The 17,952-nt window shown below is 45.7% G+C and overlaps 1 protein-coding gene across 1 annotated transcript in view; it reads right to left on the bottom strand.

Annotated features, from left to right (window-relative positions):
• Window positions 1–17,952, bottom strand: part of ABHD2 (abhydrolase domain containing 2, acylglycerol lipase) — a 115,720-nt gene that overhangs the window by 75,621 nt on the left and 22,147 nt on the right. The window contains exons 2-3 of the mRNA XM_047797789.1: window positions 12,379–12,457; window positions 9,011–9,210 (exon numbers count right to left, since the gene is read on the bottom strand). Coding sequence (XP_047653745.1) covers window positions 9,011–9,204 — 194 coding nt within the window. The 5' untranslated portion in view covers window positions 9,205–9,210; window positions 12,379–12,457. The remainder of the gene's footprint in view (window positions 1–9,010; window positions 9,211–12,378; window positions 12,458–17,952) is intronic.

Here is a 17,952-nt window from a genome sequence, read left to right as displayed (position 1 = left end):
GAATTGGTATTGCTTGAGGGAAAAATCAAAAGTAGATTTGCCCTGTCTTATCAGAAATAATTAGGGAGCACAGTGTGCAGAAACCAATAAAAAAAAAAAAAGTGCCTCTAGAAAATTTCCACAATGAAAGTGTTTTGAAAAATGATCCTTTTTTTTCATACTTCCCAACAATGGAGTCTCAGAGAAGTAGACCCTCAAATGGTTCTTAGCCAGGATTAATGGAAAAACTACTGGCAGAAAAACCGAAGATATGGACTAATTATCAACACTGCAACAGGATTCTCATTTGTCCTCTGGTGAATGAGGAGAGAAACAGAAAAAACCCACAGAAGATGAACCTATTGGAGTTCCCGTCGTGGCTCAGTAGTTAGCGAATCTGACTATGAATGATGAGGTTAGGGTTCGATCCCTGGCCTTGCTCAGTGGGTTAAGGATCTGGCGTTGCCGTGAGCTGTGGTGTAGGTTGCAGATGTGGCTCAGATCCTGTGTTGCTGTGGCTGTGGTGTAGGCCGGTGGCTACAGCTCTGATTAGACCCCTAGTCTGGGAATTTCCACATGTGGAAATCCACATGTGGCCCTAAAAGGACAAAAAAGACAAAAAAGACCAAAAAAAAAAAAAAAAGATGAACCTATTAACAGCCATGGAAAGGTCACAGGGTTTCTGCCATTCTCTCATGAGTATCTAAAGCAGCTTCAAAGAGGAAACCCTCAGGGAGGGGACCGTGGCATAGGTGAGTCAATTCTGTTTGTAGCTTGATGTTGGAATGGGTGTGGCCCTCTTCTCCAGGTTTCAGGTGTCTTTCAAACCCACGGAGAACAATAATATCCAGTTCTTATTAATACAGGTGGCAACTGGTTGCAGAAGAAAACTATTACCTCTTTGTCTCTGGGGAAGAAGGGATCCACAAATACGTGGCTGAGGTTTTGATCACACTGCTTCCTTTCTCCAGACCCTGTAGGGACTCACGGATGTTTCTTGCATCCAATAAAAACACCTCAGCTAACTGCTTTTAGGCTTGTCTGTTAGCTAAGGGCTCCATCACATTCCTCCTCAATGCCTTCATCTTTAGCTATACTATGACCCATACTGACAGGTCTGCTAGTGAGTGAAAAAGCAGAAGCCTGCCTTCCCACAGGGAATACACACATTTTAATGGCAGGCACCTGCTTCCTGTTTTCTCTATCTAACCAGGACCTGGTAATGGAAACTTCAGTGAGGCCCAAGGGATGGGTGGAGGCTGTAAACTGCCTTTATGCATGTACCTGGGTGGCCTTGACTTAACTTAAAACCAAACAACCGGAGTTCCTGTCCTGGCACAGTGGAAATGAATCCCACTAGGAACCATGAGGTTGCGGGTTTGATCCCTGACCTTGTTCAATGGGTTAAGAATCTGGTGTTGCCGTGAGCTGTGGTGTAGGTCACAGACACAGCTTGGATCTGGTGTTGCTATGGCTGTGGTTTAGGCCCACGGCTACAGCTCTGATTTGACCCCTAGCTTGGGAAACTCCATATGCCATGGGTGCGGCCCTAAAAAGACAAAAGACAAAAAAATAAAATAAAATAAAACTGAACAACCAATGTATCTTCTTTCAGAGATAGCAGAGTGACTTCCTAATGAACAAACCTTGATCAGAGCCGAAGGTGCACTGGGTTCCCTGGCACGCCCCCAAGCAGCATGGAAAGACTGGGCTGTCTTTCGCCAGAGCACATGGCATTGACTGACCAAAATGGGCACATCCCTCATCCACACTTGTCGATGGAAAACAAGAGACAGAAGGGCATCGTGTTTAAGATTTGAGCTGCTAGGGATCCTGTTCTGTTTGGTCAAGAGTATGACTCTTGATGTGGGTATGTGCACTCCACTGATGAAGAAAAGAGATAGATGCCGATCCCTATAGACAAAGGTGAAACATTCTAAATGGACACTGAAGCTACATGCTGGGGAAATATGGGCAGGAAGGTGAAAGGGGAGTTGGGCTGAGTCAGGGACTGTTTCTCAGAATAGAAGTTACATAAGTGTAAGTGCAGGGTAAGGAGGCATCGTGGTAGAGAGGAAGAAGGGGCTTGAGGGAGTCAAGGAGGAGAGCCTCAGGAGAAGGCACTTAGTGGGCAGCGGGAGATGCCATGGGTAGTGAGGCTGGACAGGTCGGCTGGGGTCACACGGCAGCACCCTGGGTGCTGGCCTGCTGGAGGAGCCCGACTCAAGTGGTATTGTGACAGATGGGTGGGTCAGAGGCAGCGAGGTGATTCAGGACAGTCTGGTAAAGCCCAAGGGAGTGGTAGTTACATAGGCAAATCTATTTGCAAAAGGCCTGAGCTTATGCTTAAGGTTTGTGTATTTTACTGTATGTAAATGATAGCTCAAAAAAGTCCTTAAAAAGAACAAAGCCAAGGGGATCCAGTGTCCCCTTGTCCTGGAGCAAGGGGAGTGGGAATAGTTAGAAGAGGGCAGATACACAAGAAAACCCCTCTCTGGGTTCTTGAACCTTATCTTGTAGCCAAGGCCCCCAAGCCGAGGGTTCTTCCTCTAAGAAACTCTTCCAGTGCTTGGTGACAATGGTCCTAGACTCAGAGGATGCCGGCACTGAAGGGTACTTAGGAGAGCTGCCTGTCTTATTTCATGTATTTATTTATTTATATTAAACTTTTTTTTTTGGATTAAACAACAGAGATTTATTTCTCACAATTTCAGAGGCTGGAGGTCCAAGCAAGGTGTGAGCCAGTGCACTTTTTGGTGAGAGCTCTCTTCCTGGCTTGCAGAAAGCCACCCTCTGGCTGTGTCCTTATATGGTACACCAGAGCACGGGTGTCTCCTCCTCTTCTTACAAGGGCACTCATCCCACCCACATGACCTCATCTTACCCATACTGTCTCCTAGAAGCCCCATCTCCAAACTTTAGTTCAGGATATAGGGCCTCAACATATGATTTTAGGAGGGGCATATCTGTAGCTGAAGCTACTCCCCAAGCCCCAATGGGATGGTTCAGCGTGAGTTAGGATGGGAGTAGGGGTAATATAAACAGTTAGAATAATGGAGTCAATCAGCCTGGTTTTTATTATGCTTATAGTTGAAGAATTATCATCATAAACACTCAAACTTTTCTTCATGGCTTAAAACTAAATGTGTGTGTGTGTGTGTATATATATATGTATATGTGTGTATAAATATGTGTGTATATATGTGTGTATATAAATACATGTATATGTGTGTATAAATGTGTATATATGTGTGTGTATAAATATATGTGTGTATATGTGTGTATATATGTATTGTGTATACATGTGTATATATATGTTTATACATGTATATGTGTATAAATACATGTGTGTATATATGTATATGTGTGTATAAATATGTGTATGTGTGTGTGTGTATATAAATATATATATAAAGCACAGCTCTAGAATGTCACCTTCTTCATGGCTCTGTGACAACTAGTTATTGAGTCATTCACCCCAACAAAAAGATGGAGTATTAGAGGTCTAGGTAGTGTCACCACATGTATAAATAAAAAGAACACTGGTGCTGCCTTGGATAGCACTTTCCTGTCATCGCTTCATGATGAGAAGTAGCTCTGTGAGACCATTTCATTTTATACACAGGGAAACCGAGGAAACCACTTGGTCCAGGATTGTGCAGCTAGTTTAGAAGACCTCGGTTTGCATCCTAATCCACATTTCAAATCTAGGCTTTTTCTCTATACCAACTGCTGCCAGTAGCCACTAGGAAATTGGAGTGGTTGACAGAATTCTGAAGCTGTTAAAAAATCAAATGTGAGAGCATTGTGGGTAAGTGTCTATGGCATACTAATTATTAAAGGAGGTTACCGAACACTATACATGCCCTGATTTTGGTGGGAAAAGTAGCTACAGCAGGAAAAAAAAAACCCACAGGGATGATGGTCAAAGTCCCGGATAGTATGCATCTCTGAGAGGGAGACTTAGATTTTTGTGTTTCACTTTATTCTTCATTTTTTAAAAAACAGAATATGCATTAAATTTTTTATTCCGGAAAAAAATGGAGACCAATATCATCATCTAGATTTTTTCATAATTCTTTTCTTTTTGCTTTTCAGGGCCATGCCTACGGCATATGGAGGTTCCCAGGCTTGGGGTCAAATTAGAGTGGGAGCTGCAGCTGCTGGCGTACACCACAGCCACAGCAACTCTGGATCAGAACCGTGTCTGTGACCTACAGCAGAGTTCACAGCAATAGCCAGAGCCTTAACCCAATGAGGGAGGCTGAGGATTGAACCTGCATCCTCATGTGTACAAATTGGGTTTGTAACCTGCTGAGCCACAACAGGATCTGCTAGATTTTCTCATAATTCTGATTGACACTTTTAATCTGCTTGTTTCACTGAAAGCAAACACTTCTTAAGAACAAAAAAATGAATCATTAGATAAATACTGATCTGTTGCTAAGTGAACAAGAGACATATCCTCCCTTCTTAGAAAAGTTTTGCTTTGGACATTAAAAGACTCGTTTCTATTGTATCTTGGATAGATGATCTCAAAAGAGATTTAAAAACTGCCTTTAATGCTGAAAAGAGGGGAAAAAAAATCCATGTTCTCCTAACAGGTTTTCAATGTTCACTTTTCACCGACTTTTAGCGAGAGGCTATGTCCTGATTCCACATATAAGTCGTCATAACTGGCCACTTTCAGTCAGGGTTACTGAATAACAACCATTGGCTTGTTGTAAACCAATTAACTGAAATTTCTAGGCTAGACGATTGTTTGTGAAAGCTGCAGACAGGCTTCCTCTAGGAAAAAAATCTTCAAAGTCGCAGGAGAAGCACTTTTATCCATAACAGATATGTTTCCTGCCCTCAGCTTCAAATCTATGGGCGGCTGTTACAGACACGCCACACAGAGAAAGAACATCAAAAGGCCAGTGGCATCCAATAGAGTGATTAAAATAGAAACAGGGTCATGCAGGAATCGGAAGGCCACTCTGGGGCCAGTCCAGCTACACTCTTATCATGGGCCAGCCCCTTACTGTTCTCGGCCTCGTGTCTCTCGCCCGCGTCCTGAGAAAGGTCTCTGTGCCCCTCCCTGTGGATGAGAAGGAAGGTCCCAGACTTGGGTTCAGCTTCCTCCTCTCCTACTCCTTGTTTCCCCATCCTTAGAATGAGGGGAAAAACGAATCCAACCTCAAAGCTGTTCAGGGGATTAAACAGCATTGTGTCTATGAAAGATACTCAAAACTTTAAATGCTGTAACGTGCTCAAGGGAGAGTAATATGAGAAAACATTTTGGTGATCCACTATGTGAATGCTTGCCTGGACGCAGGCAAGATATAGTTTTTTTCCCAAATTAGAGTCTAAATAAAAAAAATAAGAGGTTAGTTGAAAGATGGAGGGGGGAAAAGTGAACCCTTTTGCTCTTTAATAATCATTTGTCACAGATGAATGGATTAAGAAGACGTGGTATATATACACAATGGAATAGTACGCAGCTATAAAAAAGAACAAAATAATGCCATTGGCAGCAACATGGATGCAACTAGAGACTCTCATACTGAGTGAAGTAAGTCAGAAAGAGAAAGACAAATACCATATGATAGCACTTCTATCTGGAATTTAATATACAGCACAAATAAACCTTTCCACAGAAAAGAAACTCATGGACTTGGAGAACAGACTTGTGGTGGCCAAGGGGGAGGGGGAGGGAGTGGGATGGACTGGGAATCTGGGGTTAATAGATGCAGATTATTGCCTTTGGAATGGATAAGCAATGAGATCCTGCTGTATAGCACTGGGAACTCTATCTAGTCACTTATGATGGAACATAATGGAGGATAATGTGAGAAAAAGAATTGTATATATGTATGTGTGACTATATCAATTTGCTGTACAGTAGAAAATTGGCAGAACACTGTAAACCAACTATAATGGAAAAAATAAAAATCATTAAAAAAAATCATTTGTCATGATCAAATTGGAGAAGTTGGGAGTTTCGCATTTAGCTGCTTAAGAAATGCTCCAATGTGGAGTTCTCATCGTGGTGCAGCGGAAACGAATCTGACTAGGAACCATGAGGCTGCAGGTTCGATCCCTGGCCTCACTCAGTGGGTTAAGGATCCGGCTTTGCCATTGCCGTGATGAGCTGTGGTGTAGGTGGCAGATGCGGTTCGGATCCTGCCTTGCTGCGGCTGTGGCATAGGCCAATGGCTACAGCTCCAATTCGACTGCTAGCCTGGGAACCTCCATATGCTGTGGGTGCATCCCTAAAAAGCAAAAAAAAAAAAAAAAAGACCTGAAAAAAAGAAATGACGTGCTCTATGAGGGCTGGTCCGAGGCTCAACGGGACAGGTCACGGAAGTACATTGTTTCTGGGGAATTTGTCCCTTTACAGCCACTTTCAAACTGTAGCTAAGTTTTAAACATGCATCAGTTCTGCCTTTAACCTGGGCTGACGACACCCGCCTCATTTAGGTTTCACTAGGAAGGAGAGTGGCAACTGGTTAACGAGAAGGGTGGGGCAAGAGGGTGGCCAGAGCCACAAGGTCCAAGGAGACTCTGTGACCAGGATGCACGTCCATACCAGGAGGGTGGGTGGGGGCCATGCCAACAGAGGTCACATGGCGCCAGGCTAGTGCACAGGCTCATTGAGAAAGTGTGCCAGGAAGCAGAAAAATCAGGGAAACTGTTGGACTTACGTCCCTGGGTTATTTTTCTTTTCTTTTTTCTGATTTTTAGGGCTGCACCTGCAGTACATGGAAGTTCCCAGGCTAGGGGGCAAATCAGAGCTGCAGCTACTGGCCTATACCACAGCCACAGCAATGCTGCACCCAAGCCACATGTGCGACCTATGCCACAACTCATGGTAACACTGGATCCTTAACCCACTGAGCAAGGCTAGGTATCGGTCCTGCATCCTCATGGCTACTAGTGGGATTCATTTCTGCTGAGCCATGATGGGAACTCCCTCTCTGGGTTATTTTTCAAAGGAGAACAAGAAAAGAGGTTTAAAAAAACCAAAAAAACAAAAAAACAAAACCCTGCCAAAATCAGCTTTTTTTTTTTTTCTTTTTTAATGCTTTGAACAATTAGTGTGGAAACAAACCTTATGATAATAAGGTTTGATGTTTCCCCAGAGCTTGGGCAGGAGCAGCTTTCCCATGGCTTTCTCTAATTACTCAGGAACAGATTCTGGGTAGAAATTTGTACTCATCTTCTATAAGCTTGCAGGGCTTTTAATACCTTGGTGTTCAAAAACTCTCTATAAAGACCCAGGCACCGGGTCTAGTTGGGTCCCACTCGGTCTGAAACTGGGTACAGATGTTCCTTGTCAGTCCAGACAAGTGAATTACCTAAGTTAAGTTTGTATTGAAGAAAACTGCTGGATGATTTGGAAAACATACGTGCATATGCCTGAGGGAGGAGAGGTGTCAGTGCAAACACTGTTTCCCAAGAACACCATGCACGTCCTTGCCTAACCCTTGTAAATACTGCATAGTCCTCTTGGCAGAGGCAGGTCCAAATTCATGATGATGATAGTTATACGGTACATGGCAGTCCACAGGTGTGAGGCAATATGATCACGTTGTAAGTCTCTCTCAAAATTGATAGTAACTTCGGGGCAGCAGCGGCGGGGGGCAGGGGGAAGCACGGCACTGTTATTACAACTCTGAGCAAACTGTACACTGACACCCCAAACACCCAGGGCCCAGGGCCCTTCACCCTTGGCTAACAGCATGTGAAAACGAACTTGACAACCAAAGAGGGCGAAGCAAGAGCCCAAACGCTCAGCTGTCTCTACTGCCCGTTGGCTCTTAGAAGAGAATTGCTGATCCGGGGTCACCAACCCCCAACAGAGGGGGTGAGAGGTTACACCAGGATAGAGGGAAGAGGACTTCCTGTTGTGACACAGGGGAAGCAAATTTGACTAGGATCCATGAGGATGCGGGTTTGATCTCTAGCTTCCCTTAGTGGGTTAAGGATCTGGCATTGCAGTGAGCCGTGGTGTAGGTCACAGACGGGGCTTGGATCTCACATTGCTGTGGCTGTGGCTGTGGTATAGGCCGGCAGCTGTAGCTCCAATTTGACCCCAGCCTGGGAACTTCCATATGTCCTGGGTGCGGCCCTAAAAAGAAAAAAAGAAGGATAGACGGAGGAGCTTCTGCTATGGTCCACCAAACATTAGACACTCTGTTGGGCAGATGCTCAGGGACATGGTTTGGATAAGACAGCTCTCCAGCAGCTGCCATCTGAAAAGGCACACCTGGCAGAAAGGAACAGGCTTGAAGAGGCACAAACAATCAGTGAAGGTGTCATGACAAGGGAGGAGGAAGCACTCAGACTCAGGAGAGCATGGAACGCTTCACGTGAGAGGCTCGACCCCCGACATGAGGGAAGATGAGGTTACTCAGAAGGCATCAGTGGGGGGAATTTCTCAGCATATCTCCTGAAGGCAGGACATGGAAGGCAGTTTCTCAGTTTAACAACTACGATCTCCTCTATCGGAAGCACTGCCACCTCCAAAGTACAGACCCGGGGCCTCTGTGGGGACATGGGCTTCACTCGGCAGGAAAACATTCTCGTTAAGTGGCTTCTCTTAGCTAATGTTCAGGGTCTTTTCAATAAAACAGAGGGAGAGCATCCAACTCATGAGCCCTGCGCTTTCTGCTTATTAATTATTTGGGGTCAGGATGATTCCTCTGACTTAGAACTGGCAACAGAGCACTTGATTAAGAGCTAGGTATGGTCCAAATTTTCTGGATCTACTGAAAAATGACTACTGTTTTCTGCAAGGTCCTTGTCATGGGTGATGACATCGCACTGCGGAAGAAGAAATGTTTCCAGGCAACGAAGATCTGATTCTGTCTCCTACCCGCCAGAATTCAAACACCAGACTCCTAGCGAGGCTGTGGCTATTTTAACACCAATGACACTGTTTTATATGGATGCCTTGAGGACACACTATGAGCGGGTTCTTCTCTGAACACTGCATTGACCAAACAGATCAGTAGGCGGGAGACCAGGTGGGTTTGAGTCTACTTACTCTTTGGTCAGAAGAGGACAGGACTTGAGCAGGAAGCGTGAGAGCCCTGAGTCCTGGAAGTAGAGGTCGGGCGGGGCTGTGGGGCTCTTCAGGTTCAAACACCGGACGATCACATACAGCACAGCAGCCACTGCGGCCAGCTTCACCCCATCAAACACAGCTGGAAGCTCGGAGGTCTCCAGCATGGCATTCATCTTGATCTGGGGAGCGGGGGTACAGGTAGGTTTAGAAGCATGTGAGGAGCAGAGGAGCCCACCACCCTAAAAGGCAAAGCCAGTGATGATCCGTCACTACCCAGATGTGTTCACAGAACCCACCCGGGCCGATTCCCGCCGGCGCCTTTCAGCCGCCAACAAACGGGCAACCATCCCCATCACAAACAGTCTTGAGCACTGGTAAACTGGGCTGGGTGGTATTTCTTTATCTTTTTCTTTTTTTTTAAAGAGCATTTTTTTTTTTTGGTTCCTTTTCTAGGTCTGCTCCCGCGGCATATGGAGGTTCGCAGGCTAGGGGGCTAATCGGAGCTGCAGCTGCCGGTCTACGCCAGAGCCACAGCAACGCGGGATCCAAGCAGCATTGGGAACCTACACCACAGCTCACAGCAACTCGGGATCCTTAACCCACTGAGGAAGGCCAGGGATCTAACCTGCAACCTCATGGTTCCTAGTCAGATTTGTTAACCACTGCACCATGATGGGAACTCCTGGGTGGTATTTCTTTAATCTGATGAACATTTATTTCTAAGATAAGCAAATTGGAAAATGCTGAGAAGACGGTCCTGTTGGGAGCAGGTGAAAGAAGTCCAGTCGGGACAAGGGGGACCAGAAGGCATGCTTGATTATTTCTGTTACCAGGCAGCCTTAAATCCCTCTTCAGACTTAACCCGCCTGCTGCACCAGGTGTGTGTGGGTTGTAGTGTTTATCATCTCTGACAGAGACGTGATATGGGGCTGCTGTTGCCACCAGGTGTGGCTGTACCGTCTGCTGGCCCCACCTCCGCTTTCAGAGCAGAAAGGGCCTGATTCAGCCTTCTGCTTTCTTGGAGGCAGCCCCAATGCAGGGGTCAAGTTCAGACTTGGCCCAGGTCCCAGGGGTCCTTGCTCCTGGGCATTGCAGGCAGTGTGAAATGGAACTTGGCCATTTCTTGCCCCCTGATTAAGGCATCTGACGACAGCCACCAGTCCAAAATTGGGCTAAAAGTGGACCAAATTCAACTGCTAGAACAAAATTAAAAACCGGAATGTGGAAAATGTATATGCATTATCTGGCTTTTCATTTTTTTTTTTAAGGTAGCTTCATCTTGTATACAACACCCACACCCACACACACCCATTCCAAACGTATAACACCAAACATCAACAGCAACAAAAATCCAGTCTTTCCTTGCCGCACGGCAGAAAAACAGAGCATCAGCTGTTACCTTAAAAATCAGGGAAACCACAAGCTAACACAAAGGAGAAAATGGTAACTCTGGCAGCCAAGGTAGCTATGGCAACAGCTTCTCCTGGAATGGTTTCAAGTAGCCGCTGCTAAAAACAGTCAGCACAAGAACCCTGGTGGCCAACAGTGCAGACAGAACAGGCAGGACAAAACGATCTCTCAAAAATGTGTTTGGGGCATCACCAAATGAACTCCCATGAGACCTACATCCAGAGAGGCCTCAGAAGCCCTTTTCTAAAATCGAGGCGACGCTGGTACATACAGGGCCCAAACACACTGCAAACCATCTCGGGCAGGGGTTCCAACTCAGTGAGGACAGGCCTTCAAAGATCCCAGCTCCTAAACTCACCCAGGCAAGAAAAGGATTTCTTTGTCTCATTGATTTGATTGAGAATCTAGGCTGGACCTCAGAATATGCTTTTCAGCTACACCAACCTTTGAGCTGACAGTTGTTTTATGAGCTGAGTTTCCTTAAAACTGAACTCTAGGGGACATGTCACCTTACTTCTGCTGTGGCACAATAGGATTGTGAGCATCTTGGGAGCACAGAGACACAGGTTTGATCCCAGCCTGGCACAGTGGGTTGGGGATCCGGCATTGCCCCAGCTGTGGCTTAGTTTGAGACTATGGCTTGGATGTGATAACTGGCCCTGGCCCTCCATGCTGTGGGGTGGCCAAAAAAGAAAGAAAAAAGAAAAGAAAAAAAAACCCTCAAAACAATGATTCTTAACTTGGTCTCTGGAACCGTATGAAATCATATGTGAAAGTGTGTGTGTGTATGTGCACCATTTTCTGGGGAGAGGCTCTGCAGATTTAACCAGGTTCTCCAAGGGGGACAGCTCTGAGCTCACCCCTTGTCTCTCCAGAGCCCTGCTACTTGTGCCAAGTCAATGAGAAATAACCAAGATGACACAGCTTGTTAACAGGGACTTTTTTTCTTTTTTCATTTCATTTTAGGGCCACACCTGAGGCATATGGAAGTTCCCAGACTGGGGGTCAAATTGGACTGCAGCTGCCAGCCTACACCACAGCTCTGGCAGCACAGGATCCGAGCCTCATCTGTGACCTATACCACAGCTCATGGCAACGCTGGTTTCTTTCTTTCTTTCTTTCTTTTTTTTTTTTGTCTTTTTGCCTTTTCTAGGGCCGCTCCTGCGGCACATGGAGGTTCCCAGGCTAGGGGTCTAATCGGAGCTGTAGCCACTGGCCTACTCCAGAGCCACAGCAATGCGGGATCCTTAACCCACTGAGCAGGGCCAGGGATTGAACCCGAAACCTCATGGTTCCTAGTCGGAACCATGCGCCATGACGGGAACTCCAACAATGCTGGTTTCTTAACCCACTGAGTGAGGCCAGGGATTGAACCTGTGTCCTCATGGATGCTAGTTGGGTTCGTAACTGCTGAGCCATAATGGGAACTCCAGGGCTTTTTAAGTGCAGTGAGTGAAGGGCCAAAACCAAAGTCAAGCAGGAATTCCAGTGTCTCTGACATGATGCTGGTGACAGGGAGCTGAGGTAGACATCCTTCTTGTCCCCTTGGCTGCAAAGGGAACAGAGCTTGGGTGGCTCAACCAGTTTCCTGACTGGTCAAGAGTAGGCTTATTGAACTAAAAACATAAAATAAGCCGGGAGTTCCCGTCGCAGTTCAGGGGTTAACGAACTCGACTAGGAACCATGAGGTTGCGGGTTCGGGCCCCGGCCTTGCTCAGTGGGTTAAGGATCCGGTGTTGCCATGAGCTATGGTGTAGGTCGCAGACTCGGGCTCGGATCCCGCGTTGCTGTGGCTATGGTGTAGGGCGGTGGCTACGGCTCCAATTCAACCCCTGGCCTGAGAACCTTCATGTTCGGAGGGTGTGGCCCTCAAGAGACAAAAAAGACAAAAAAACAAAAACAAACAAACAAAAACCGAGGGTCTCAGCAATACGTACCTCTCCACTGTGACTATGAACTGTTCTTGAGGAGTTGTATGGCTGGGCCGGTCAGGTCAGATCTCTTATTCAATTTAACCTAAAAGTTGAAAAAGATTGAATGGTGAGGTTTTAAAGGCTGAAGAAGAAGCAATTTAATTGCAATGTAAGCGTAGTCTCAGTTTTTCCTACATTTAAAGTCTTTAGGGAAAAAGACAATTTCTTTAATTAACACGTGTGCCATATTCTTGGCCATTTGGACAGGCCTGCTGGGGGAAGGCTTTGTGAATCCATTGACAGGCTCTCTATGGTTTCCAGGACAAGTTATCTGCTGCGTTCAGAACTCGTGCTAACGCAAACTCACACGGCTTTTACCCTTTATCTCATAACATAATCTTCAGAGACACCTGACAGCTATCAGCCCTGTGTGACCAAGGAAGTAACTTAGCCAGGGTGAGGTCAAGACAGCAGGCAGTTGACTTGTTTCAGCTCTTCGAAATGTACAGCAACAACAGGAAAAAAAAAAAAAAAAAAAAAAGGAGCTCAGAAAAAAGGACACAGGTAGGCTCAAAATCACATTTTCAGAAACAGAACAGAAAGACATGGGTGAGGAGCCGAACCCCCTGCTGGTCTGGTCTACACTGGGGGGCTGGAGGCTGCCTGCATGGGGGCATCGTGAGGTACAAGGGCTTACAGTGAGAAGGGGAAACAGAGCCTGGCCCACTGGGCTGAGTATCTATAGCTTCCAAAGCAGCAGAGGAGACAAAAAGGAGAAAGGGGGAGGGGGAGAGACAGCCAGTGTCTCCGTAGCTCTGGCTGTGTGCCAAGCTCTGCTCGTCATCCTTTAGACACACAAGTGCTTTCCATCATACCTTTGAGGTCAGTGCTATCATTATCCCCATTTTACAGATGAGGAAACTGAGGCATAAAAACTTGAGTAACTCGCCCAAGGTCACACAGCTAGCAGGTGGAGAAATCAAGATTTGTATCCAGCTCCACAGAGAGCCCTTTAAAAAGCACTTGAAAGCAGGAAAGGTAAAGAAAGAGGGAGAAACAAGAAAGAAAGCAGACGGTACAGGAAAACACAAATGAGACACCAAAAGCTGGCTCAAAGTCATACGGCTGTGAAAGACTAGAGCTGGAACTCAAGCCTAATTTTCTCTGATTCCCCTGCACCAAAATGATTTAAAAAGAAAATGAAAGCCAGTAGAAGGGGAGATTCAATTAACCTTCAGAGTAGCCTTGCTCAATTTCCAACTCTTATTTGTTCTTCCTATTCTGTGACAAATTAGCCACAGAGGGCCAGGCTTTGATGGGGAGGAGACGATAGAGCAACATCTGCAGCCACATCACAAGCCACCTGACCTTTCCAGGGCTCAGTGGCCAGCTAAAAAACAATGGACGTGTCAGAGCAAAGATCCTAAACTGGCAACCCACAGGATGGCACTGCATCAGGCTGGCATTTTCAAAGACAGAATTTATTTATTAGCTGCTATGTTATAAACATCAGGAGATTTCAGATAAAAATCTGGATTTCTGATTTCTCTTGCAAAAAAAAAAAAACAAAAAAACTCAGCAGATTTAGCAGGACTGATCCAGCACAGTCACCTGGCAGCAGTAAAGGGAGCTGGGTGGGGGGCACCCCCTTTCCACGCTGCCACGTCCCCACCAGCCCTGTCATGGTCCCCAACTTTGATCCCTGGCCAACTTAATCACTAGTGGTAATTGAATGAGCCCTGGAGGCATCTGAATGTGCAACCTTTGGAGAAATCTAGGGTCCCTTCTAGTCCCGGATAAGGCTGTATTGGTTGAATATTTAAAACATACGCTATCAGTATACATAGAAATAAATTTTAAAAAACAATTATGGAAAGGCAGAGTAGCAGATACCAAAATGTATTATTCATTGCTATTCACATGGATGTTTATTTACACCTTCACTCTTCTTTTTTGTTGTTGTTCTTTTTTGTTTTTTGTTTTTTTTTAGGGCTGCACCTGTGGCATATGGAGGTTCCCAGGCTAGGGGTCAAATCGGAGCTGTAGCTGTCGGCCTACACCACAGCCACAGCAACTTGGGATCCGAGCCATATCTGTGACCTACACAACAGCCCACGGCAACACCGGATCCTTAACCCACTGAGCAAGGCCAGGGATCGAACCCACATCCTCGTGGATGCTAGTCAGTTTGGTTAACCACTGAGCCATGACGGGAACTCCTTAATCTGTACTTTCTAATGACATAGAAGGAAGTACTATTTCCCTGAATCTTTATAGATGCTACACTGGCTGGGTTATTATCAGCACACAGGCAATTTTTCTTTTTCTTTTCCAAAATTCATGATGACTATACACATTTTTATGACCAAAAAAAAAAAAAGCTTTAAAAAAGCAACAAACAAAATCTAAAACAAAATTAAGAAACTCTGGACAAGGAAAATACCTATGTCAAGATATACAACAATTAAGTATACGACTAAGCCTATACTGGAGCTGAGCTTTCTGACTGCCAGGGGGAAAAGGAAAATCTAATCAGAACGACAGTTCTCCTAAATACAGAGCTAATAGATATGACACTCTTCTTACCCCCAGCAAGTACAACAGACACTCAGAAAAAACATGGTTTTTCTGGCATGGATTTATTTTATTTTACTTTATTTTTATTTATTTATTTATTTTTTGCTTTTTAGAGCCACCCTCGCAGCATATGGAAGTTCCCAGGCTAGGGGTCACATTGGAGCTACAGCTTCCAGCCTAGGCCACAGCCACAGCAACACTAGATCTGAACCAGGTCTGTGACCTACACCACAGCTCATGGCAACACTGGATCCTTAACCCACTGATCGAGGCCAAGGACCGAAGCCTCATCCTCATGGATACTAGTTGGATTCATTTCTGCTGTGCCACAATGGAAACCCCTCTGACATGGATTTATTTAAAAAAAACTAAAATTTCTGCGGGATTTTACATCAGGGGCCCAGAAGGATGTGATAGGCAATGTCCTCCTACAACTTTTTTTTTTTAAATGGAAAATGCAGTAGAGAATTAATCTACTCAACCCTTGAAAAATGCCAAGACTTTAAAATTGAATTCAATTCAGTGAAGGCAATCCTATGAGAGGTTTCTAATTATTATGGTCCAAATACACAGCAGCCTGGAACTGAAGCCTTGAGGAGCAGGGCAGTCCCACCACATGTCACTAGGGCTACCTCCCTCGTACTTCAGGGGCCTCGAGGACCTGATGACCTACTGTGTGCCTGGCACTGTGCCAAGTGGTGTGCAGAACCACAATCAAGCAGAATTCTCATTTCAAAGGAGGAGAAAAGGAGTTTATGTTAAGGCCATGTAGACTTTAGAAACGTGGGGACAAGAAAAAATAAACTAGGAAGGACTTACAGAGCAGCTAGAACCAGCCCTAGGACTTACTGAGTACAGGATTTAGAAAAAGTGTGTGTAAGTGTGCCTGAGAGAGACTGTGTGTGTGTGTGCACCAGACATACCACACCAAGAATTAAATGACACTTGTAGAATAAAACTCGTGATATTCACTTCAACTTATCTGGCTGCATTTTATTTTCCAGTGGTCTTTCTTTTTCAGTTTGACCTGCCTCTAGAAATGAACATTTTGCACTTATTCCAGACATAACGAACGTCGTTTCTATTGTACTGTTTTGTTTGCCCTCTCTCCCTTTCTGGGCAGGTGAAATCTAGTTAAAATGGACATCAGGGGCGTTCCGGTTATGACGAAGCAGAAACAAATTTGATTAGTATCCATGAGGATGAGGGTTCGATCCCTGGCATAGCTCAGTGGGTTGAGGATCCGGCGTTGCTGTGAGCTGTGGTGTAGGTCACAGACATGGCTCGGATCCAGTGGTGCTGTGGCTGTGGCGTAGCCCCCTAGCCTGGAAACCTCCATATGTTGTGGGTGTGGCTCTAAAAAGACAAAAAAGCAGGAAGAAGAAGAAGAAAAAAAGGACATCAGGCAGCCTAGGGCCAGGTATGTGGAAGAGACGGAAAGGAAACATCTTCCCACCCCCGCCCCATCCGTTTCCATCTCCGTCTCTGTGACGGGCTGAGCTTACGTGCACCTTATCAGCTCTTCTTCCATCAGGAGCCCCACACTCTCCTGCTCCCACCACTGCCTTTTTATGAGTGGAATTGAGTGCTGTCTGTAAGAGTTAAAACTCCATTTGCCATTTCGACATTCACAAAGAAATCCAAGAAAGCTGCCAGAGGCCCAGCAGCACAGGAACCTTCAGTACTGCCCTTGACCTCTAAGACATGCCTCACGGCATCTCCACCAGCAGGAGGGTTTCTGCTCTCTCAGGACAAAGGGCCTTCTTTTTAGGAGGAGGCTCAGATTCAGCAAGAGATGCCCCAACCTGGGGGTCTGAGACCTGGGTCCTGGTGTCCGCTCTGTCCCTTCTTAGCTGGCGACCTTGAATAAGTTAGCTAACCTTTCTGGGCCCTAAAAGGATTCATTTGTAAAATGAGAGCATTAGATTACAAGTCGATGAGGCTAGAGGTCTCTCTCAGCTCAAAATTTCTGAGATTCTAGGGATAGAATTGCAGTCGTTGGCTAAAGAGGGCAGGAAACTCTCTCGGTGTGCTCTGTAACAGAAGACAGCCTTATTTTCCAGCCTCCTTTGGGGACCATTAAACAGTAAAACTCTTAAGAACTAACAACCCTCGGGGCCTTTGTTCTTCCTCCAAATAAGTTAAACAGTTACATAGTTTCAGCTGTGCCATTTATGCCAATAATTCCAGCCTATTCATGCCACCTCCATGGGTGAGTGATGACTTCAACCTTGGAATATTAATGTTCACTGAGAAACTAAAACTGACAGTGAGAGGGGAAAAAAAAAGGGGAAAAAAACGCAGCAGAGACCGAAAACATGGAAAATTCATGACCTGGGTTAGTGGGGTGAATATCATTCTCCCCAAAACTCATGCCCACCAGGAACCTGTGAAAGTGACTTTCTTTCAATATGGGGTCTTTGCAGTTGCAATCAAGCTAAGATGGGGTTACACTGCTTAGAGCAGACCTTAACCCCACCGCTAGTGTCCTTGTAAGAAGAGAGAAATTTGGACACTGAACCGAGGTGAGGCCATATGAAGGTGGACGTAGAGACTTCCAAACCAACAACACCAAGGATGGCCAGCAACCATCAGAAGCGGGCGAGACGCCCGGAACAGGCTTTCCCCCAGAGCCCTCAAGAAGAATCTTGTCGAAGAACCAAGCCTCAGAACCTTGTCCACACCTGATCTCAGACATCTCGCTTCCAGAACTGTGGCAGCATTGGCTCAAATTACCTCTCGTGACTCAGCACTTCCACCCATCCTTTAGAGGCCGAAGAGACCCTTTGCCACATCTTTGGTTGTTGTTGTTGTTTTTTTTTAACTCAATGAATTTTATTATATCTAGAGTTGTACAATGATCATCACGACCCAGTTTTACAGCATTTCCATCCCGAACACCCAGCCCATCCCTCCCCTCGTCACGCCTTTTCGAAAGGTGCCTGTAGAGTTCTTGTCGTAGCACAGTGGTTAACGAATCTGACTAGGAACCATGAGGTTGCAGGTTCGATCCCTGGCCTT

Source organism: Phacochoerus africanus, chromosome 9 (genome assembly GCF_016906955.1).
Source record: "Phacochoerus africanus isolate WHEZ1 chromosome 9, ROS_Pafr_v1, whole genome shotgun sequence".
In the NCBI taxonomy this organism is placed as follows: Eukaryota; Metazoa; Chordata; class Mammalia; order Artiodactyla; family Suidae; genus Phacochoerus; species Phacochoerus africanus.
The sequence above is the reverse complement of the archived record's forward strand: the minus strand, read 5'-3'. Positions and strand labels throughout refer to the sequence as shown.